Source organism: Plutella xylostella, chromosome Z (assembly GCF_932276165.1).
Source record: "Plutella xylostella chromosome Z, ilPluXylo3.1, whole genome shotgun sequence".
NCBI lineage: Eukaryota > Metazoa > Arthropoda > Insecta > Lepidoptera > Plutellidae > Plutella > Plutella xylostella.
In genome coordinates this window covers 4,521,803-4,546,157 of record NC_064012.1, presented here as the reverse complement: position 1 = coordinate 4,546,157, position 24,355 = coordinate 4,521,803, and the positions used below count along the sequence as shown (strand labels likewise).

At 38.4% G+C, this 24,355-nt stretch overlaps 2 protein-coding genes across 5 annotated transcripts in view; one reads left to right on the top strand and one right to left on the bottom strand.

The window, feature by feature from the left end:
- The window catches only part of LOC105395859 (tyrosine-protein kinase Abl), a 33,943-nt gene extending 20,541 nt beyond the window's left edge, over positions 1 to 13,402 (bottom strand). The window contains exons 1-8 of the mRNA XM_048632465.1: positions 12,910 to 13,402; positions 8,798 to 8,912; positions 6,782 to 6,894; positions 4,667 to 4,866; positions 3,949 to 4,047; positions 2,954 to 3,223; positions 1,958 to 2,137; positions 430 to 512 (exon numbers count right to left, since the gene is read on the bottom strand). Of these exons, the coding sequence (XP_048488422.1) occupies positions 430 to 512; positions 1,958 to 2,137; positions 2,954 to 3,223; positions 3,949 to 4,047; positions 4,667 to 4,866; positions 6,782 to 6,894; positions 8,798 to 8,912; positions 12,910 to 13,036 (1,187 nt within the window). The 5' untranslated portion in view covers positions 13,037 to 13,402. The remainder of the gene's footprint in view (positions 1 to 429; positions 513 to 1,957; positions 2,138 to 2,953; positions 3,224 to 3,948; positions 4,048 to 4,666; positions 4,867 to 6,781; positions 6,895 to 8,797; positions 8,913 to 12,909) is intronic.
- A 610-nt stretch (positions 13,403 to 14,012) lies between these two features.
- Positions 14,013 to 20,015, top strand: LOC105395856 (ADP,ATP carrier protein 1-like). Of its 4 annotated transcripts, none has more exons than XM_048632362.1 (5): positions 14,013 to 14,153; positions 14,828 to 15,083; positions 15,432 to 15,693; positions 18,856 to 19,087; positions 19,691 to 20,015. In XM_048632362.1, exons 2-5 carry the CDS (start codon positions 14,882 to 14,884, stop codon positions 19,931 to 19,933), a joined length of 939 nt encoding a protein of 312 aa, XP_048488319.1. In that variant the 5' UTR covers positions 14,013 to 14,153; positions 14,828 to 14,881; the 3' UTR covers positions 19,934 to 20,015.
- The last annotated feature ends 4,340 nt before the right edge of the window (positions 20,016 to 24,355 follow it).

Below are 24,355 nucleotides of genomic sequence, written 5' to 3'. Positions count from 1 at the left end.
CACTTAGAATTTGTTTCAGATTCTAAGTGAAAATATGCACAAAAACAACAAGTGGGTCGTTAACGACCCTCTGGGCACTTATAGGCAGTTCATCATACTCGGTTAGATCATAACCAGGGATTCGTTGAGTTTTGACACAATTTAATATGGAGCTGTTGTACAATTGATGACATTACAATGTAACAGGGGCGTTAATGATCTAACAAACTATGGTGAAACTAACTGTACGTACATATTTTCTTGTAACACTCTTATATTTTTTTTATGTTTGTAAAATAGTGTGGAAGAGTGAAAGGTAGCCCCTACAACACAGGGAATCCTAGTGTAGGGACTAGAGATAAGATGCATTTGTGTGAACCTCTACTTAGCACCAAATTAACGATTTGATTTCGATTTGAACTGGGCATAAGTATTAAAATGTATATTTACCGGTGAATGAAGCTGCGGCTCTCGAGGTAGCTCATGCCGGACGCGATCTGCGTGGCCATGTACATGAGCACCACTGCGTCAACCTGAAACACGAGAATAGACACCCGTGAGCAAACACCGTATAGGACTGTAGGACCAGATGATGATGATAACTTGAAAGTGTTAAAGCCCGGATAAACCGAATTGTAATGCGAAGTAGCGTCGCATTGCAAATATCTGCGATGGTTTTGATAGTATTTCAGTTCAAATGCCTTATTACTAAATCCAGGTTTAATTGAGAACCTACACAACGCCGTACCTTAACAACGATACTAGTGGCTGTAGCATAGTACCTTATCCCTGTGGGCGGCTCGGAGGTACTCGAGCAGGAGCTACATGAACTCGGTTTGCTTCAATTGAAGCCGTAGCGATGCCGTCTCTTAATGCGGCATAACTTGGACCAATAGCCTCACATGATGCGGCGGAACGTGCACCAATAGCGTCACTCGATCACAACGCCCGCATCACCTCAGCATAGCACCTACTAGCACTAGTTGTGTGCACGAGGTTTTATCGTGCACACAACAACAGCAGGTTCCCGCGCGAAATGAACTCAGAAGCGTCCATAGTTTAGGGCTGGCTTCAGTGATCATAACTGATCACTGTGTATAAGCAACACATGGCACGGTCAGCCATTGGATGGGTGACCGATTTCAAGTGGTTCTTTCTGGACGTTTCCGTGCTTCGGACATCACGTTACGCCGTAGGTCCCGGTTTCTGCTTCGGTAGCAGTCGTTAAGCCTAGTCAGAGGCCTTCGGGCAATTTGAAAAAATCTGACGGTCAGCTTGCTCACTTACCCGACAACTTCAGTGCATTGTACTCATTCAATTCAAAAACGGCGACACGGCCCGTGACCTATCACGTGAGTGCAAGTGTACAGCAAAAAGCGACTGACTACCCCTTCGAGGATTACAGTGGTGAGCATATGTATGTATAATATTACCCTATTATTATATTGTACACGTTATCAGATCTGACCATAGATTGGAGATAGTCACGGAAGGACGCGACTGAAAATCAGTGCCGCGTCAGGTGGGTGGATGCCACCTCACTTGGAGCGGTGTAAGCTGAGGCGCGGGCCTTTTCGGTGCTGGACAACACACACCGCTATTACTAATAAGTTTATATTATACGAGCTGTTCCCGCGCGCTTCGCTTCGCCTTAACAAGTTTTCCCGTGGGAATTCCGGGATAAAAAGTAGCCTAATAGGCTGGGAAAGAACATAGGCTATGTTCTTTCCCAGGGTCTAGTCCGCATGTATACCAAATTTCATTCAAATCCGTTCAGTAGTTTCGGCGTGAAAGAGTAACAGACAGACAGACAGACAGACAGACACAGTTACTTTCGCATTTATAATACTTTTTCTTTTGTTTTTGTTTTACCTATTTCTTATTTTCCTTTCTTTTTTTGTTTTTGTGTATTTTTGGTGTGTGGTGCTGGACACCGAATAAATAATTTTTATCTTTATATTGTGCACACAACACTTGCCTTGTCCCTGTGGGCGGCGCGTAGGTACTCGAGCAGGTTGCCGCGCGACATGAACTCGGTGATGATGTAGAAGGGCGGCTCGCGCGTGCAAACGCCCAGCAACTGCACCAGGTTCGGGTGGCGCATCTCCTTCATGATTCCGGCCTCTTCGAGGAAGTCTTTTAGGGCCATTGTGTCGTCCTGGCGAAGAGAGGTTGGGGTTAAGGGTTAAGGTGACATGCACAAAAGTGTTAAAACTATATTTAGTGTCTAATCTCGATTTAAGAAACGTCAGTCCATATAAATGTATGACATAAATCGAGATTTAACGCTAAATATAGATTTAATATTTTGGTGCAAGTGGCTCTTATTGTTAAACACTGCAGTAAAAGTAGCCTTTGTGGTTGTTTGTAGTTTTATGCATACATAATCTAGTCAAAATCTGTTCAGTAGTTTTTGCGTGAGTAACACAAATCCATACTTGTGTTTCATGATTATTATACAATGACGGTTCGGATTGTCATGTGCGACATATACTTTTATGTTTTAATATTATAGGAAGTAGGATTTCCAAATTATTTCTACATAATTTACATGTAAAATAGTGTTCGTAGGAACCATAGCGATTTCCAGCAATAAACTACAGAGTTGCTTGTAAAAGGCACTATCGTTTTTATGCTGAGGCGCGAGCATAGGATTCGATACTATTTTCGAATCTACACGAAGGGTCGCTTTTACCAAACGCTAAACGTATTTAAATCAAATTTTAAATACATTTTGTACTAACTGACAGACGTATGAGAGGCTACTAAATACGTTTAGCGTTTGGTGAAATTCCACCTAACATGGAAAAAACAAATGCCACTTTTGGAACTAACAAATTTGTCTTACATTTTGACAGTGACATTTGACGATACGCAACGTAAACGGAGGTTTCGAATCCTGTGCTCGGGCAACTGTTCACGCGGCGAATGCGTCATGTGCTCAACACATTCCATTATCAAACCAAAAACCTACCTTCAAAGTCTTGACAGCAACAGTGAGATTTCCCCTCTTCCAAGCGGCCTCATACACGTCACCATACTGGCCGCCGCCAAGCCTGTGTTTCATCACGATGTCTGTGCGGTCTATCTCCCAGTGGTCCGGAGGTGCGAGCGGGAAGACCGATGGTTTGTCTCGCTTCGGCGCGGGGTACAGAAGCTGCGTGACCAGCCCGTCGCCGGCCACAGAGTGGTGGTGGACCAGCTCGGCCAGAGAGCAGAACATCGCTTCTGACGTCACGAACACCTGGAATGCGGTCGCAGGATTGTCAATTCAGAAAGAAAGAAAGATACATTTATTTGACTCACTGAGACAGAATAATAAGACATAAAAGAAAAAGAAACAACAACAAAATAAAGAGAATACTTAATACAGAACAAACAGTAAAATACGGTAATTCATGGCACGACAAAAGCTTTTGTCATTGTAACAAAGTTTATTTGTGAAATTCTGTAATTGACTAAATGCATATACACTACAAAAATAAACGTCGTTACAATGCAGCAATGAGACAAGGTTATAAATACAGTAACGGTCTATGTGAACGGAACTTAGATTCACAAACGTTGTGATAAATGACAGGATCTTATTGGCGCCATTGCATCAATATTCCTCCAAAAACGGATGACCAATGGAGTAAACGAATTATTACAATAAACCTCCAGTCTTGTACGAGGCTTACGTCTTGCAGTCAAGTTGCAGAGGACTATTATGGTCACAGCACATACTATTGAGAAAAGAAAGGCGATCTGTTTACGTTACGCTTAAATGTGCTGTGAAGGCGGGATCAGATGGTAAATTTCTCCTTAATTTTTGTCTCTCATTCGGCATCTTTCACTCAAAATAAAACAAAAGTGCAAACAAAAATGAACCGGTCACTCGAGTGGATGTTCTCTCGAAAGAACCGTCTGATCCCGCCTTGACCATTTACGGGCTATGTATGTGATGATGATGATGATGACGAGTGTTACCTTGCCGTCGCTGTCTTCGTTGATGCGGTAGTGGTACACTCGGCCCTCGTAGCGGAGAGAGATGCTGCGCTGTCCCGGACTGGACTCTGATTCTCGCACCTGAACCACAAATACATTATATTGAAACAATATACGGAAGAAGGTTCTATAAATGAATATTATATTAAGTATGGATTTTCTCACGAGACATATTCCTACTCTGTCTAATAAAATCTTCAGTATATCAACAAATAAATAGTATTTGACTGCTTTATAACTCGTTGAAACAAGAGAACTCACAGGATTCATTTCGTTTTAGAGCTATGAATTTAAATGCAACAGGTTCCATATATAAATAGACCATTCACCTGTTAGGTCTGGTCAGATTTAAATAGCCTACAACACTTGCCCTTTCTGCTACGAGCAGATCTACATTCACACATGAGTTCACATGACTCCTTTACAAATCAACACCAGTCATTTTCGACCGATTATTTCAAATACTTAAGTTGCGCCCATAAATTGTAGTTTCTAGATATCCCCAGATTGCTGAGATTACAGCCAGTGGTTTACAATACCCGTTTTTTTTATTTATTAGTACCATGTGCTTCAATCGCACGTGTTATTTTGGGCATAATTGCCGTTTTTTTGCTATAACGCTAACGTTCTTTTCAACTAAACACACTTAAGCAGGACAACCTCCATACAACGAAGCCACAAGTTAAGCCCAATCACTTACAAGAAACGATCCGTTAATCCCCGAAGACAGCAGATACTCGGCGGCGTTCCTCGCGATGGGGCCGTGGTACCACGAGTGCTTCTCGAGCGAGTTGACCGGCGTGACGTAGTTGGACGGCACCCAGCCCACGCCGCCTGCCAGCCGGTGCGCCTCGCACCACTCGCCCGACTTGTTGTACGACACTATGCGCACTTGCTCGCCTGGGGAGGGACATTCAAAATATATAGAGAGCTTATTTAATAATATATATATATATATATATATAGCTTTATATTATTAAATAAAAGTGTTAAAAGTAGCCTATGTGTCAGCTAACTCCATGCCAAATTTCATTAAAATCGGTTCAGCCGTTTTGTCGTGAAGAAGTAACAATCAAATAGTGGTGGAGACATCAACACACGGCCATCCGACCCCAAAATAGGCAGAACCTGTGATATGGGTGTCAGACTGCTGATAAATCTACACAAGTAAATAGATAGAAACATATTTAAAGATAAACGACTATCAGACACAAGGCAAACACAAATGCTCATCACATGGATGTTTGCCCTGGGCGGAATTTAAACCCGCGGCCCCAAGCTTCGAAAGCAGCTTGACTGTCGCCTTAGCTACGTTGCCGTCAATATATTTTTAAAAATCGTAATATACAATAACGATTACATCGCCAATATTATTGCGAGTGATTTGTTTATTACAATCATTCGAGTACACACAAATGTAATACATAATTTCAGCATTAAGTCTATGTTTGCCTATTTCTGTCCGATCAAAAATATTTGACTACAAAACCCTCTTTTCCATTCAATTTTGTCTCACATAAAGTTCTTTTTTCTATCGTAATATTTATTTTATTGTAAAGTAATTAGTAAGTACTACTTACCTACATACATACTATATTACATGATTTACCCATTATGAATAACATGAATAATGATGTTCTAAATACTAATCAGAAACGAAATTTCAAAGAAGTGATGTTTATTTTTAGAATTTATTTCTCCAGGGAAGATTTAATATCTTAAACTTCTACAAACTAACAACTTGGCAAGAAATAGATTTTGACCTACTTTATAAATGTTACTTCACGGCAGATGATGGACTGTGAGTGTTTATGACTCACCTAAAGTACTTTATTTTTACAAAAATACTAGCAAGCATTTATCGTAAAAGCGTTTTTGTACGCCACACGTGTGGATAGCCAAATGTAATAAATATGAGAAGCACTAGTAAATCCAGCGCTATATTTGATTACAGTTTGTATGCTTATATTATAGAAGTTCGATTAATGCAGAAATTATTAATACCTGGCATTAATTTATAATGGTATGCAATGTGGATTTGGACATCTCGCCACACATACTCATAACAGGAAATCACACTCGGCAGTATAATTATAAAACTAAGATTAGAAAGTCGATCAAATTGCACTACTTCCGAAACATGTATTTAGGTTATCTACAGATCTTTTAATAATTAACAATTATCAGTTTCAAATCATTGATTAAATCATTATATTCAGATAACGTAACAAGTAATCATGAATTTCGATTACTGGCTGCAAGGTCACACGAGTGTTCAAAGAGTCCGTCTACGATGCAACATGCAAGAACAGATAGACAGACATAGATGCACATCGTACTCATAATACTCTCTCTTTTGGTCTATGGTTAAAAATTCTAATTTTTTTGGAAATTGTAACTATTTACTGTTCAGAACTAAAGCATAGTGGGTAATAAATGTAGTGCCCAGAATAGCCAGTCCCAATCCCCGCCAGAGGATTTGGAAGTATAGTATGTTAAGTTATCTGTTTTTTATACTCGCATCTTTCTAGAAATGTTTTTATGATACACTAGCTGTGCCCGCGAGCTTCGCTTCGCCTTAAAAAGTTTTCCCGTGGAAATTCCGGGACAAAAAGTAGCCTATGTTCTTTTTTAGGGTCTAGACCATATGTATACCAAATTTCATTCAAATCCGTCCAGTAGTTTTGGCGTGAAAGAGTAACAGACAGACAGACACAGTTACTTTCACATTTAGTTAGGATAATAAAAAAAATCAGTTGAATACTCAAAGTAACAATCGCTTATTATATTTTCCGCTGAGCCCAGCAATAATTACCTTTCTTCAGCGTTAGCTGGTTGTCCCCTGCGGCTTGGAAGTCGTACAGGGCTACGAACAACTGAGGGTCTTCATCTTCAACATGCGCCAGAAGGTTCTCTTTCGAGGTCCACCTGTGGAAAATTACAATAAACTCTGATTTACAATCAATTGGACAATTTGCCATTGACGTGTTGTGATCTATTTGGCACAAAGGCAGTGCATATACAATGGATTTCACGAGGCACTTGCGTTGATCGTTGCAGCGGTCGTTTGAATAGTGTTGACGCATGCGGCGTTTATTGATAGATTGCAGTAGTAGTAGTATCAATTTATGCTTTGCTGATCTTCACCCGCCCGTGACAAATCTATATAACTAAGTATACAGGTAGTATTTGTCACCTACTCGCTAATAAGAAGAGTCCCTGGAAATTATTACAGGCTAGGCCCTTATTTCGCCGAGAACTTACTATACCCTAACGAATTTATTAGTGTAGGGTAAATTTTCTGTCATACGTTTCCCAGAATCCACCTTAGGGGGGGTCACAGGGGTATAATCGTGACAGTTCTGACATTGCGAAAAAGAGACGCTTAGCTACATTAAGCGTAAGAAAGAAACGTTAAGCTGTAAATGTTTTTGTCCTTTTTGCTGTGGCGCCTGTTTACGTCAGTTCTCTGTGCCAAACAATGAAACAAATGAAAAATCTGTGCCAAACAAAGGCTGACAGTTACAACAACATTTTCTAAATGCTATTTATTTTTGATTTGCTAGTGATTTGTGGGTGTTTATTAAGTTTATTAGACTATTATCATCACTTAACGAGTGTGTGACATGGGTGGGTGGATTTTGTTCAGTTGTATAGAGCATATTGAACGAAAACACGATGGAATGATGGATGAGATATATTTTCACATGTAAGTAGATACTATCAAGTTTAACAAGCTTACATTCATCATAGTACTATCTATTGGCTCGATTTTAATATAAAACTATACAAATTTTAATACTGTAAGGTCTTTTAGTATCAGTTTTAAGTAAAAATTACGAGGTACCATATCATAACAAATCACATGGTGTTGCAAGTTATTGAAAATTTATTTTACCCACAAATATTATAGTATGCAAAGAAAATACTAGAAATTGTAACGGACTCGGGTTGGGTTTACAAATGGGGCGCACGAATTCGGTTTTTGTGAAGATTGTATTTTGTAGAAGTCATTCTCCTCTTTCAAATGAGGTGCCTCTCATTGTGAGGAAACGTTCGTTTCGTTTTTTTCTTCTATGTGTGATTTCTTCTGTATAATATAAAGTTTATTGTATTGATACGAAATGCGTGTTTCCTTTAAAAAAAACCCCATCACATATTTGGCCCACGATTATAATGCTCATGCTCATCCATTTATCTCTGCTTCATAGGTTTCCAACAGAAAAAAATATATCAAGAAAATGGATAGACATTACCGGTCGCACAAATTGGGAACCAAAGAAACATACAAAAATTGTGTTCGGCACATTTTGAAGAGGATTGTTTCGATTGGACGAAGACAATGAATCATACAATGCACTCAGTTTGTGTATATTAAATAATTATATTGAAATCAAATAAGTATGAGTAAAGTTTTTTTTCTTATATCGTCGGTTGACAGGAAAAACTCACTAAGGCTGATTTTTCAATATTCAGATAAATGTTATCTGGGTAATACAAACATTGAGAAACATTGAGACGCAACAGCATCAAAATTATTTCCCAGCAAAACTTTTATCTGGCTATTGAAAAATTAGCCTTTAGTGTCTTTTTCCTATCAACCGACGATATACTCAAGTTTTGTTTTTGTTATTATGATAAGTTAAATTTCCCCATATTTAGGTTTAATTTTTTTGTCGGCAACATCTATGGTTTGAGTGAGAAAGAGAATAGTGCACACGGCGATTGCCAGTCTAGAGGTAGTAGGTCTATGGGGGGGGTGAATTTTGTAGGGCAATCGATCTGAATAACTGTTTATCCTTATACAAGGTTTGAGGCAATGTGGACACACCTGTTGGCAGTGTCCAGGGTGAGGGGTGTGGACACGACGGCGGCCGCGTCCCCCACCGCGCTCTCCGCGGGCAGGTCGGGGATGTGTGGCAACGGACGACTCTGTAGCAGTGCTTCTGAAAAACGACGTATAAAACCTATTTAGAGAAGCTGTTTTCTTTCAGTCTGAGGTTGTAAAGTTTATTATTCGCGATAATGATTACATAGGTAGCAATTTAATTCGATAATACTCCTTATGATTCTGAATGACTGTTATAATGTCCGTTAATTTGCATTGTGTAGATGCTAACGAGACTTAGCAAATAATTAAAACAAACCTACTTTTATGTCTACACTCTACACTTAAAGACTAAAGTAAAAAGTAAATACATAATAATTAAGTAGATAACATAAAATAATTCTTCCTATTTTTTTAAATATGATCAGTAGGTTTTATTTACATTACACCTAGTGATACATCTGCAGTTAATGTAGGCTAATTAATTTTTGATCTTTCATCATCAGCCATTCGATTTTTCGATCTTTAGTTAACTAGAAACATTTGTTATACATGTGTGTTTTGGTTTTTTAGTAGGTAAAATTTAATTATAGCACATCTTAGCATCTTGAACCAGAGCATGCCATTTTTTTCAATAGATAATTTTGACAGGTTCATATATTTCCCATCAGAATAAAAGTTTATAGAATTTGAATGAGTATAATGCGTTTAATGTAATGACAAACTAGTGTATTATACATACAGAACATTATGTATATTCCTAACAACCCATTTACAACACAATGGAGTATGTGTCCTTACCGGTACACCACCATGTAATTAGTATTAGGACCATAACTTGCAAATATATGAATGATGCTGTAATATAGCTGCAAGGTGCAATGTTTTATCTACACAGCCCCGGTAATTAAATTATATGCAGCCAGTTGTATGCTAAAAAATTCATGCAGATTCTAACTTTCGTGTTTAGTTAATGAACAAGCCGGAGCACCAAAGTGTTCAGACAGCAAATGTACACATATTGTTGTATTTGCCAGATAGGTAGCCTCCCTGTACTGATTGGTTAATAGCTAGTTCATTCCCGCAGCGACCTTGGCTATCTTCTGGCTCGGCTGCTCTGGTGTGTTGCTAGCTAATTTTGAGAGTTGTATACCAATTTTTGCCAATTTTTATATGGTGCTTATTAATAATATTATATGCATTGCAATCTACACTAGCTTGAAGCATTCGTTTTTAGGGTTCCGTAGCCAAAATGGCAAAAACGGAACCCTTATAGTTTCGTCATGTCCGTCTGTCCGTCTGTCCGTCTGTCACAGCCGATTTACTCGGAAACTATAAGTACTACAGTGATGAAATTTGATGGGAATATGTGTTGTATGAACCGCTACAAAAATATGACACTAAATAGTAAAAAAAAGAATTGGGGGTGGGGCCCCCCATACATGTATGATGTAACTGAGGGATGAAATTTTTTTTTTCAATGTACATACCCGTGTGGGGTATCAATGGAAAGGTCTTTTAAAATGATATAAAGTTTTCTAAAAAACATTTTTCTTAAAGTGAACGGTTTTTGAGATATCAGCTCTCAAAGTCGTAAAAAGTATGTCCCCCCCCCTCTATTTTTATAACTACGGGGTATAAAATTCTAAAAAAAATAGAGGTGATGCATGCTAATTAACTCTTTCAACGATTTTTGGTTTGATCAAAGTATCTCTTATAGTTTTTGAGATAGGTTGATTTAACTGTAATTTTGCTGCTACGGAACCCTTTGTGCGCGAGCCCGACTCGCACTTGGCCGGTTTTTTGTTAGTTATGTAATTATCTGTAATCATAAATATTATATGAACTTCTTTTAAATGTATTTTCATGATTTGTAAATGTATCTATTTAATTTTTTAACTATTAATTGTCCATGCCGTTATGCAGAAAAGATCCATTTGGTCCAAAAATCTGTATTAGTATATTTTATTGTTATATTTTTTTTATCAAAATATAAAAGGTAACCTTGGTTAGCTATGTGAATCATAGCATTTTTACGATTGTGCAACAAACATTAAATTATATAAAGACTTTCACTTTTCTTAAATGAGTAATTTAATGGGCACTGTTATGTATAATTACCTAATTATTCTCTATTTACTTACTGATAAAGGTCGAGTAGTTAAACTACCATACAAGTGTGCTAGCTTAGGTAAGGTAAAATTGGAGTCAAGCAATATGATGAGAAACTAATATGTGATTATTACTGATTATTCTGCTGTAATTTATCAACACTATAATTATTATCTTTTTCAAATTACAATATATTAATACAATAGACAGGAATGCCTATAAATGGTTAGCCATAAAATATTTCCTGTGATTAGTAATAATAAGTTCTTGTCGGGAATTCTTAATGTTGAACACATGGTTATTAATGCATGATGTGTGAGATTGCCAGCAATGAAAAAGTTCCAGCGACACAGCACCAAAATGGCTATATAATCATCATCATAATAATCCTAAACCGAAATGGCTAGTTTAATGACTACATATATGTCTGTAATATTAAAAAGTTTTAATAAAATTGTCAAAGGCATTCTATTCTATTATATTCTCTGTGGGGGTGTAAGTACCTGCACCTGGCTCTCTCGAGTGGAACCTTTGTGCATATCCCCAAGGTCTAAACTGCCTTCCTAAGCTTGGACCATTGCCCACCATGCTGGTCCACTGCGGGTTTGTGGGTTCACATATCTAGATGTGCTAAATCTAGATATGCAGGTTTCCTCACAATGTTTTCCTTCACTGTAAGAGCGATGGTATACACTGTAAAAGTTAAAATAACTCATTGGTACATGTCAGCCCGGTATTTAAACCCGCATCTCTTGTGTGAGAAGTGGGCGCTTACCCAACTGAGCTACCACCGCTTAAACAAATGTGGAGAACATAACTATGGTAACACAATCCAATGCAGAATATAGCTTTTTTGAAAGTACAACCACAGCCTCCTATTCTTTGCCCACTTCACATACCTTTATACATACCATTTCCGATTACCTTTCAAAGTTTGTAAGTCCAGCAGGACATATCATATAACTATTTATCCAGACAAACACTGATAAACCTGTGTTAGTACTTTGGAAGATATAATTGGCCACTTCAGCTTGAAGAATGTTAATTCTGTGCATAATGTCATTTTTGCAGTGTGATAGGTATGTATATCATTTAGACCAGATTTAGTAATCATAATGAAGGATCCTAAAATCAATAACTTTCTTCTTCAGTGTTTGATAAGTGGACATTATGTTTGAGGCCAAGGTAGGTATATGTACTGAAATGTGTGGCTTCTATTATAATATTATGATCCAATATAATATGGTTAGTGTGTGGATAAATGGTGTTATACTGCAAGTAGGAAGGTAGTAGGGCATGCAATACCGCAATACCGGGATCCCGGACAAAATCCATGCTTTTTTCAATACCGACATACAAATAATAATTAGGTTTTGAAAGTTAATACTGGTATTGAAGTAATACCAGAATTGGTCATTTTTTAGGCTATAAATCAAGCGATTAAGATATAGTTAGCCTTGTGCTCCTATATACTATGAAAGTGCACTTGTTTTCAACCATTACATGCCGATTTTGGCATTTGGAAATCTACTTATTGTCCATGCATTCTAAAATGTTAACTCTAATACTCAATTCTCGTAAAAAATATTACATTATACAGAATTTGATTGCTTTTTCTTGTTGTATTTTGCCCTGTACGATCTCTAAACAAATTATATGCCATTTATAACAAGGAAGTCTAATATCGGTATTAATTCCGGGATCCCGGTATTGAGTCCTAATACCGGAACTCAATACCGGTATTAAAACTATTATCGGTATTGCATGCCCTAAGATATGCATGTATATTGATTCTTTAGTGTAAGGAAAGCACCTACATCACTCAATTGTATATAGTAAAGGCAAGTCCTTAGTCATGACTCTGGAGTTGTGGTTCAACATGGTTTGTCATTATCATACAAACCCGACTAGCTCCATGATCGACTTATACCGTGATGTGCGCGTCTATTGCGTGAGCTGGCCAGTCAGCTTGAGGAATAGAAAGTATTGGTGGTAAGACATACCGCTGTGTTCTGTGAAGATGTTGGAGCCAAGAAGCCGGGGGTCCTTTGGCACGCGCGGCTTGCTCCGAGCCGACCGCATCGACGCGCCGCCAGCCGCCCCGCGTTCCTTTGCTTGCTGCGCCCCCATCGCGCTGAGTTCAGCTCCTCACCATGCGCTGCACCCTCCGGCTACTACACCGACACCGATCCAATAACACTGTCCACACACGGCCTACGACTCCATATTTTCCAAACAACTTGCAAACACTGTAGAGTTCACTCAAACGTCAATCACTGAGTTTACAGCTTTCTCGACGAACGCAACACATTACTAACAATTTATAGTAAGCCAAAGTAACAGCTGCCAGTATGAATTACTCGTAAAAATAACACAGTCTCCGCCATTATGTGTCTGATTCAATGTTTCCAACGTTTAGAAAAAATATTATTTTGTGTCCCCGAGAACGAAATTCAATCCACAAAGGCAACACTTCGAAAAATTATCTATGACTGTCAGACACAGAGTATAGAAAGAAAAAAACGCACAGAATCAAAATACTTATGTTTTCTAACGTTACAAGTCACAGTAAAAGTGACAGTAAAGTTGAATAGTATAATACAGGCTAGCTTGGCAAAAACACTAGAAAAAAAGGAAGAATCTAAAAACGATCGGCTTAGCCGTACTGCCGCCTAGGAGGTCGCGCGTCATAGACGCTAGCGAGTGGAGCAGATGGTGCAAGTTGTGCGCGTGGATTATTGCATACCTACAAAAACCCCGCCGCCCACTCGCGTCTGAGGACAGTGATAGTTATAGTATGGGAGTCGAACCCCACGGCGAAGTCGACCAGCTCTTCTCAAAAGTAGCAATAAAGATTATCTGTAACGATGACAAAGTACTTACTTGTACACTCGTTGTTAAGAAGAAGAAGTACTAATAGTACTAGGAGACCGAACTAGTTAATTTTAAAGAGTGTAGGTACTATTAGGGATCGATATCAGTAAAGACCGAAACAAGTCCCCGAGTCCGCGTTGTTCACAGAGTAAATTTTTTATACGCGTTGTTCTATCGAACCCCTCATTAGTTATCATTACTCCTTGCTACCAAAACTTTTTCATTTAAAATTCTTTATTTAAAAATAAAAGTAATTTATGATTTTATAAAACAATGACAGTGACATTTGAACGACCCGACTGTTCTTTTTATTGTGATTTTCTGCGTTTTTTTTTGCCTCGTGTTAGCAAATTTAATATTGACTACGCATTCGGTACGTACTATTGGATAGTAAATCTTTGGGGTATAGACGCAAATCCTATTCCTAAAAATAAATTAATCAGTGGTCTAGCAAGGTAGGAATCTACTTAAGGCTTCCTGCACACGATGCCGTATCCGCGCATTTACACTGTAGATACGAGTCGCGCGAAGCCCGCCACCGCGCCGCCACGCCACCGCGCGCTTTCCCCTCCCTCCGGTATCGTGTGCAGGAAGCCTAACTACTCAACTTAATCATCGATCGTCATCAGCATCAGATATTAGTTATACCAATTAAGTAGGGTCACCTGAGTGTGTGTACCTCTCTACCTACTTTATCTTACTTCTCAATTTGTCAGGATTTTACGTTGCAATGGAAGTTAGTTTAAACAGAGAGTTCAAGTATTGTGTGAGTGTTTATTAAACCTACCTAACAATCTGAGTCTCGCTGGTATATAAAACAGTAATCCCATAGTAAAGTAATTCATAGGAGATGGTAAGTCTGGGAGTTATCATGTCGTAATGTGTCTTCATGCGGACACTGATGCATCACAAACGGCCTTCTTCCATCTATCCGATTCCCGACAGTATACTTACCCACATACACAGTACACAAGCTAGTTAGGTGTTAGGACCCAATGTGATAATTTACGTACCTACTTAACATACTACTACATATATATTTTGTAGATTGTAGGATCTGCAAAATTATCAAATAATAACGAAGTTTGAATAAAAAACGAGATGTCAGAGGAAAAAAGTGAGGACAAACCTGAAAAGAAGGAGAAGAAGAAGGCAGATGCTAAGAGTTTCATGAAGGATTTCCTCGCGGGAGGCATATCTGCGGCGATTGCGAAGACCTCCATGGCTCCCATCGAGAGGGTCAAGTTATTATTGCAAGTGCAGCATGTCTCCAAACAGATCAAAGAAGATCAGCGGTATAAAGGTATGAAAATAATTATTTTCCTTTGATGTAAAACGTACGGTTTGTAGCAGTCCTCTTTAAAAGTTAGTTGGTACCTTTTGGGGGATCATTTCCCTGGATATCAGCTTTGCAGAAGGTAAGAGGTGTATGACAAGACCTGATAAACGATTAGGTGCGAATAAGAGTTCGATCTAAAACTTTTATGACGCCTAGTCGTGCGCGTACGCCTTGTGCTCCCTGAGTCACGTAGATACCTATTATGTTGAGTAGTGGATCTTAGTGTAGGTATAATTGTATTATATTGTAATAGTAATAAGTAAGCAGTAACATTTAACATTGGATATTTGTGAATCTTATTGCTCGTTTCAGGAATGGTTGACGCGTTTGTCCGTATACCAAAAGAGCAAGGGATATTGTCTTTCTGGCGTGGCAACCTTGCAAATGTTTTGCGGTATTTCCCCACGCAAGCGTTGAACTTTGCCTTCAAGGATATCTACCAGAGTATGTTCCTGGCTGGTGTGGATAAGAAGAAACAGTTCTGGAGATATTTCGCCGGCAATCTGGCGTCGGGGGGTGCAGCTGGGGCCACCTCACTGTGTTTCGTCTACCCTCTCGACTATGCGCGGACGCGGTAAGTGTTATGTTCATTATTTATACTTAGGTACATCTTCCTCAAAAATATTATAGGTAAAGATAATATTCTTCTGGTGCCGTCTCCTAGCGAAGGTTGGCAATCATCCTGCTGATTTCCGTCTTGGAGGCCGCCGCACGGAACAATTCTCCAGTGCTCAGTAGGAACCACTGGCACTGGCAGCCATGATGTCATTGGCCGCCCAGGCCTCCTCCTGCCTTGTATTTTCCCCTGGGTTATTACATGGAGGAGTTCGTGTTAGGGGTTTCGCATTATGTGGCTGAAGTATTCCAGCTTGCGTCTTTTTATGGTATTCAGTGCCTTTTTTATTTAATATTTGAAGGACTGTTACATTCCGAACCTTCTGGACCCACGATATTTTGAGCATTCTCCGGTAAACCCACATCTCAAACGCTTTAAGGCGCTTGGCCATTCTCTCGGTGAGTGTCCAGGCTTCAGCTCCATATAGAAGGACGGAGAATACGTAGCATTTTGCTATACGCGTGCGTAGATTGAGGTTCAGGTTACGGTCACAGAGGACTTTTTCCATTTTTCGGAAGGCGCTAGGAGCTTGTTCGATTCTGATAGAACGAGCCTGATCGGAGACTGTGATCTCCTTTGTCGTTTATTATAACACCCGTTGATGTCGTATGACACCTATTTTACTTTTACTCATTCCAACATGACTTACCCTTAATAAATTCAGTCAAATAAATTTCCTTCAAACAATTTTACATCGAGGTCGTTTTGTACTAAAATAGCAATAACTTTTTTGTTAATTGAAACAATAGCAACGTTTCATACCATTTTGGAAACTGCATTAAATGAGCAATCTTTTCAAATAAGGTACCAGGTTTGCGTGGTATATTTTTTTTACAGTATGTAGAGTCAAAGTTGTTTATAAAAAAATACGATTACCTTTTATGACTTTGAAAACCGTGTTTTTTTTAAACATACAGCATTACTCGATATTTATTTTGACTGCGATCAATAGCAGGGCTATACAGGGTGATGCAACACCAAACAAATTCTAACAATATGGATTTTTGTACCGGCGGCACGCAAAAAACTGATCCAAGGTGTCGATTTTCAGCAAATTTATAAAAGTGTAAATATCTCGAAAATTATCGAGTTTTTACGAAGGTCATATTATGATATTCTGGCCTCTCATGAGCTGACCTATCAGCCCTTTAAGGGATGACGTTGACTTTTGGGACACCCTGTATATTGAAGAGCAACGGTGAGATGATGCAGCCCTGTCGCACACCTCTGAGTATTTCGACGTCAGTCGAAACGCGGTCATAAACTCTCACGTTGGTCTTTTGTTGACAATATAAATTGTTGACTATTTGAAGGTCTTTACTATCAATTCCCACTGACTTCAGGGTTTCAAAAAGTTTCTCATGCCTGACTCGGTCGAAGGCCTTCTCATAATCAATGAAGCAGATATGTAACTCGCGATTTACATCAAGGCACCGCTGTACAAGCATTTGGTATCCAAAAAGAGCGTCACGTGTTCCTAGACCTGCTCGAAATCCGAATTGAGTCTTAGATAGTATAGCTACGCATTTAGGATAAATCCTTTTATGAATCCATAAAAGGATTTATCCTCTTAAGGAATATTTTCAGCACGTGACTCATCAGGGATATAGTCCGGTAATCGCTGCATTTCTTCGGATGATTGATTTTTGGGAAGGTTACAAAAGTAGATTTCAGCCAGTCTCTTGGTATGTAACCAGTTGAGTAAATTTTGTTGAAGAAATTAGTAAGGAAATCTAGATTACAGTCATCAATTTCTTGAAGTATCTCTACTGGAATGTCGTCTGATCCAACAGCCTTCCTTCGTTTTGTTGACTTTATAGCATGTGCTATTTCAGATTTTATTAACTGAGGTCCAGATTCCGTTATAGAGATTTCATTGTTGTCTATTTTACTGTCATGGAATAGTGTCCGGATATACGACTCCAAAATCTCTAGTTTCTCTTCTACTGAAGAAGAAAAATTACCTTGTTCATCTAACAACGCAAGATGTGTTTTACTAGGATATCTTTTACTTAAAACATCTCTTATACTTTTGTGTAGATTAAAATGGTCGTGTTTGGCTTGGAAATCCTCTTTTTCTTGACATTTTTCTGCCAACCAAGTCTCCATTGCTACTCTTATTTTTCTCCTTATGGTGTTTTGTATACATTTGTATTTTTGATGGTCTTTCCCCTTGTATTCCCGTCGAGTTGAGATTAACTGCAGTATTTCTGTAGTCATCCAATCCTTCTTATTAATGATAGGGGTAGGAAATAAAACAGATTTTCCTGTCTGCACAATGGCATTTTTTAAAATCCATCCATGTGTTTTCCACGTTGTTGTAGTCCGGATTAGATAATTTTAACCGGCAGATTTCATTATTTGTGCCAAGATGTAACCTTACCCTAACTTCACGATCTCTTATTTTAGATGTATCCATTTTTGGTTTAGGTGTTGGATGGCATAATTTCTTAAGTTTTATACACAGCTTTGCAACTAAGGGATTATGACCTGAGCCAATGTCCGTGCCAGGGTACGTTTTCAATGACTTGACAGTGTTCCTATGTCGTCTACTGATTCACACATAATCGATTTGATTCCGCACAATGTGATCAGTCTTATCTGCGGGTGATTTCCACGTATACAGAACTTATAGCTAGTTGAAGTTGGGTTAGGTAGGTAACTACAGTCCATTAGCAGCCAGAGTACACTCGAAAGCAGCTAATCGAGTTCATACAGACTGATAACCATGAAAAGTATATCGGCCACCAAGCACACTCATACCGTCAACGAACTGCAGATATCTATGCGTTATTCATAACAGTAATAGGTATTATTATTACTTACAATGAATGAAATATTCGCAGCTAACCACCATATCTGATGGCCGTTCACTATCCGCCACCTGTGACCCCGCTTGACTTTTTTATTGCATGCAAAATTAATGACTAGGTTCTAACGTCTGAATATCTGAGTGGACCACTTTTGTTTTAGAGGATTATGTTCATAGAACTTAATACTGCCACTAAAATCGATGTTGTGATTCTCAAGAATAGATTCGTGTGTGTATCTTAGGTACCTAGACTCTAAATGTTTCACCATTACTATAATTTGTCACTCTAGCCCAGTAACTTATTACAGGCTAGCAGTGGATGTGGGCAAGGGAAAGGCTAAAGAGTACAACGGCCTCATAGACTGTATCGTGAAGACGTTCAAATCTGATGGTCCACTAGGCCTGTACCGAGGGTTCATCGTGTCAGTACAAGGCATCATCATATACCGAGCAACGTATTTCGGGCTCTACGATACGGCACGAGGATTAGTGGCCGACCCCAAAAACACATCGGTCTTCATCAGATGGATGATTGCACAGGTTTGTAGTAGCTCTCATTCAGATATTCATTCTTATTTGGCGAAAAAGGTAAACAATCTTTGTGTGTCTTTTAAATTAAAATACTATTAAACAAATAAACTACGGCCAAAATAAATGGTACGAAATCATTCATCATTTTGGCTTGTAAGTTTTTCAATTGTAATTATGTTTTATTTTATAACTTAGTTTTAAATTAATTCAAATTGATTTAGACACTCCAAAATTGTTCAAAATTTACGACAAGTAAGAAAAAATACATTATAGTTTATGTGTTGTCTATCCCCATTAAAGGAGCCACTGTTGGTAATGAGAGGATCAGCCAGGGTCAGTTGTTGATCTTTGACTGCCCAGAGTGCGCCGGACGTATACTTACTAATACACTTCAGTTGATACGTTACTATCGGAGGCTTCTTTGTTGAGTAAATTAATTATGCGTTCAGGAGCAAAAACTGTAATGACCAACTAGTAAAATCCAATAAGTAAAATATCAAATTGGGAAGGCTTAGACATTTTTCCAATTAGACATTTCACTAATTAGACACAATGCGATCACTTTGCACGTTATTATGGTTTACCTCAATAATTTATATCTCTGTGTACCAGACTGTAACGACGATAGCCGGCATCACGTCGTACCCACTGGACACAGTGCGGCGGCGGATGATGATGCAGTCGGGCCGGCCCGTCCACGAGCGCCAGTACAAGAGCACGGCCCACTGTTGGGCCACCATCTTGAAGACTGAAGGCCCATCGGCCTTCTTCAAGGGAGCCTTCTCGAACGTTCTACGCGGGACTGGCGCGGCATTAGTGCTGGTTTTTTATGACGAAGTGAAAAAGTTCTTGTAGTTTGTAGTGTTTTTTAAAATTTGATAAGCAACCACTCAATCTCGTTTAATTGCGGGGTAAATATACTTAGCAGTGTTAATAACTTTGTTTTTTGAATTATTAGATGTAATTTAGCTGTATGTAATGGTGCCACCAAATGAACTGTTCCGGTAACGCATGAACCTAATAGGTTATGGCTGATTAAATTAATTGTTTTATACTTATAGATATATAGTAATGCTTCTTCTTCTTATCGTGTCGACGACGAACCAACAAAGTCGCTAAATAATACATGCCCAGAACTGGGCCACTGATACTGCACTGATATAATGCTGCTACCTCACTTGGCTATCCGTATTTGCGTATTTGCCAAAGCTTCCATGGCCTATATTTGCCAAATAGGCCACTTGTAGGCAATTTCGGCAATAAGTTTGGCGAATATGTTGCTGACCACACATTGCGTTGTGGCAAATACGCAAAACCCTCTCTTTGACTCACCTACTTTCAGTGCCAGTAAGGGCTACTGCATTTAGATGTGCCATTGGGTACCTACTTAAACCCCTGAAATTCAACCAATTCGTTGGATAATCCTAGGTATATTATAGAGATATTTTTCAAGTCTTGTCTGGTTCTTCGTTTTTTATATTCTAGCAATTAGTACCTACTTGTGGCTTTGTTTAGACCAAACTATCGTAATTTCAAGCCCGGATAACTACGTAGCTTCCTAGTTTACTAACAGCTTGCTGTCCTAATTTGCATTCGTCTATCTGTTGGGTCGTGACTGCACTGACACATTTTTCATCGCCCAGCCATGGGATTGAGATTGAAGATGTGTAATTGCAAGGGGTGGATTGTATTCCACCCCTTGCCCACACAAGACCTCAAACACACACTTTGTTTTGGCTCTTCTTCTTTTATTACGCCTTCATATAAATTCTTAACGTAATCTTCTTTCTTCTCATCACAATATTTAAGTAATCATATGATTCATCTTCTCTACTATATTCATTTCTTATTCTATTTAGTCTCGCCATATAGGTAGGTAGGTACCAACATCCAACCAAACTAACATTCATCTCACGTATTCTCTCTCCATTAAAAATAGATTTTTGCTCTAATTTCTCCCTTTGCCCGCTCGGTAGTTGGTGGTGTGGCCAAATGCCGACCAATCATGACCGGTTTGCAAGCGTGTGCATTTGACCTGACCTCCAGCTACCGAGCTAGACTTACATAGGTACTAATTATTACTAAAATAGAGTTATTATATTCCTTTTGAAATCATTGTCATGACCAGTGACGTGTCGGTGTGATCAGGCGCGGATCCACCCATATGGGCAAGATGGGCATGCCCATCACCTAAATGACTTGCCATTTCACACCACGGGATTTCAATATAATCATTTGTTTATTTTAAGTTGGTGCTTGCTTAGTGGTGATGATTTCGGGTTATGTTAAATTATTTTTTTTCCATCTCGAAAGCCCACCAGATAGTTGTTAAATAATTATAAAACTATAAAATTTTCAATTTTTATAGTTTTAGCAAAAATCATTATTTACGCATACAATGAGACTAGTTTAATCTCAATAAGCAAAGTTGTTTTTATGATACGGTTATTATAAAAAACGTAAAGATTTTGATCGAATTCTTAAATGTTATCATTTTGGGTAATTTGGTGTCGACATTTTGTAAGGGTATTTTTTTCATTTCTCGTGAGTCTAAATACCTATCTAACGAAATGATACGAGTTATGTGTATATGTCGCAGGTATCTGGTTGAATCTCCTTTTAAGTTGAATCACTAGCGCGTTTATTGGATGGCGCTACTAGGCCGAACGTTGATTGTATAAGCGTCACAAAATGTCCAACTAGTTAGCGGACTTAAAATCAGTCTGGTGGTGAATAAAACAAATATGGGGTCTAACAGCTAACAGCTGACGCAAAAAGCACCTGTATTGTTATTTTTTGCAAATAAATTAGCTTTAAAGTGCGTTATTTGTGTTAAAATAGTGTGACAACATGTATTTACCTATTATTACGCCGCCGGCGGATAGTTTTAAAGAAAAAAATGTGGCGAAACTGGATAATTTATGAACACCAATATCAAGGCTTTGTGACATAGTCTTTTTGTTGACTCTTGTCTGGTCATGTTCATTCTTACCAGACATTACAAAGTTGCTATACTATATCCCATTCAACGACTTCGCTGAATAACGTTCAGTCAAGACGTCGAACGTTACATTCAACGACTTGACGAGTTGTCCTTTAGTCATACAATTGGATAGCGCCATACAATGAACGCGCTAGCGATTCAACCAAAAAGGAGATTAAACCAGATGCCTGCGACATACATAAAGGTGAGTCTACGCTAGACGAACCGAGCACGAGCGGAGCACGAGCCGAACACGATTCGTATAGTGTGGACCGACCTACAAGACTCGAACGAGCGCGCTGCGAACATTTCGTTCGTGCTCGGCTGCGTTCCGCCTGTTGTCGGTTTTTTGACGAACACAAAGGGTTTGCTTTGCGTTCGAGGACAGTGATTGTTGTAGGTTCATTGTACGTCCACACTTGACACCATGAACGACGAAACCTGAATGGCTCCGCTCGTGCTCGGTTCGTCTAGCGTAGACCCACCTTAACACTTGATAGTGTTCTTGGGATCCAGCTGTTTAAAGTTGTAGGGGTAATTAACTATTTATAGGTACCTATAGTTAGGATGCAAACGGATTCTTCACATATTAGAATTCAAATAATATGGCTAAAAACCAGCGTTTATTGTTTTTGTTTTATATAAAAAGTCATAGTAGGAAGGCTCAGATAAGAAAGCTATCCTTCCATATTAATGGCTAGATATTTAAAAATATATACTTAAGTAAGGACAAATAAAAAATATGCCACAGCCATAACTCATCGCGCGATCATTTAAAAGTGACACAAAATTCGAATTATACTTTGAGAAGGATCCCAAACAACATACCTAATTATCAAAAATACAGTGATACAGCAATGATTCCTATTAAGATATGCTTACTGTACTTGTCTTAAGTCAGTAATTAACTATTCCCGCTTGTTACGCTTTCTTATAGGCATATCCCTTGGGAATTCCCCAATGCAAAATTAGCCTGAATTTAGGTTCAGGTTGTCAGTTATCTACATTCGCTTTCTCGTGAAAGATTAAAAACAACCTTCCAAACTTATAAACTTTTGCCTTCATAAATGTAATGTAGGTATTCCAAATTGAGGAATCTGAAACATTTTTTTGTCAAAAAAGGCTTTGTTTTAAATAGCTGTAGGTACCTAGTTGTTTTTTGTATTGATTCCTTTGGTGCAAATAAAGAGTATTATATATATTGTAGTTATCATAAAAATATTTTTCCTATCAAGATAAAATTTGCCTGAATTAAACTAAAATTGGGAAAGCAGTGGGACACTAGAGGTTGAGGAAAAAAAAATGAAAATTTAGTCTTAGTGTATACTTGTATAGTAACTTTTGCCGTAACACAGACTTTAGTCGGTAAAAAAAATTGAATCATTTATTTCAGTTTTGAATTAAGTCCAGAAGGTTTTGAGGAGGATTTTTTTATTTATTATTTATAACCATAATATGACCACTGCCGACATACAAAAACATCTGCTATCAGGTTCTTTTAAGGCGAGGCAAAACCACCTTTTTTGACTTGCCCATCACCTATTTTGACGTCTGGATCCGCGCCTGGGTGTGATGGCCTCATAAAGTGAAGAGACGGCATTAGCTTGAATCAAAGAATGAAAATTGACTGTTGATGTTAGACATTATTCGTGTTAGGAAAAATTAATGTTCGACAAAATTATTACTTATATCGAAATTTGTCGTATTGGACAAAATTTGTGTCGGTTATTATTCCTACTTATCTTGGATATTTTTATTTACTCTAATCTCTAATCTTTAATCTCATGGAATTCTGACAGTTATCCATTTTTGACATGTCAGAGATCACAAACCTTTTTTGGCTGGGTACTTTTTTCAATACTAGTCTGAACAAAAATCAACAAACTATCACAACGCGAAAGGTCAACAATAAGAAACCGGCCAAGTGCCAGTTCGACTCGCGCACTGAGGGTTCCGTAAAAGTCTACTTAGCTGAGATATTTTTCCTTTTAATTTCATCATTATGTACATCTATATGAAATATTAGCTTGATATCTTTAACCGTTTCTGAGAAAAAGGGTGGTGACAGACAGACGGACAACAATTTTTTCCTTTTCAGGTACGGAACTCTAAAAAAGAATATTAGTAACAATCGGATCAATCGTTTCCGAGATATTCGTGGACAAACATACATACCAACAAACATATAAACATACTTATACAATAAAAAAAATCATATTTGTTTATTAGGCTCAATTGATTGTCATATGTTAATATGGTGCAGTTCCAATAATCTTACATAGGTACCTATATAC

What these genes read in the sequence shown, in the direction of transcription:
- LOC105395856 (XM_048632362.1), top strand. Translation starts at nt 14,882, where the DNA reads ATGTCAGAGGAAAAAAGTGAGGACAAACCTGAAAAGAAGGAGAAGAAG. An exon ending in CTCGACTATGCGCGGACGCG is followed by an intron (nt 15,694 to 18,855) that starts GTAAGTGTTATG and finishes AACTTATTACAG; the next exon opens with GCTAGCAGTGGATGTGGGCA. An exon ending in TCAGATGGATGATTGCACAG is followed by an intron (nt 19,088 to 19,690) that starts GTTTGTAGTAGC and finishes TCTGTGTACCAG; the next exon opens with ACTGTAACGACGATAGCCGG.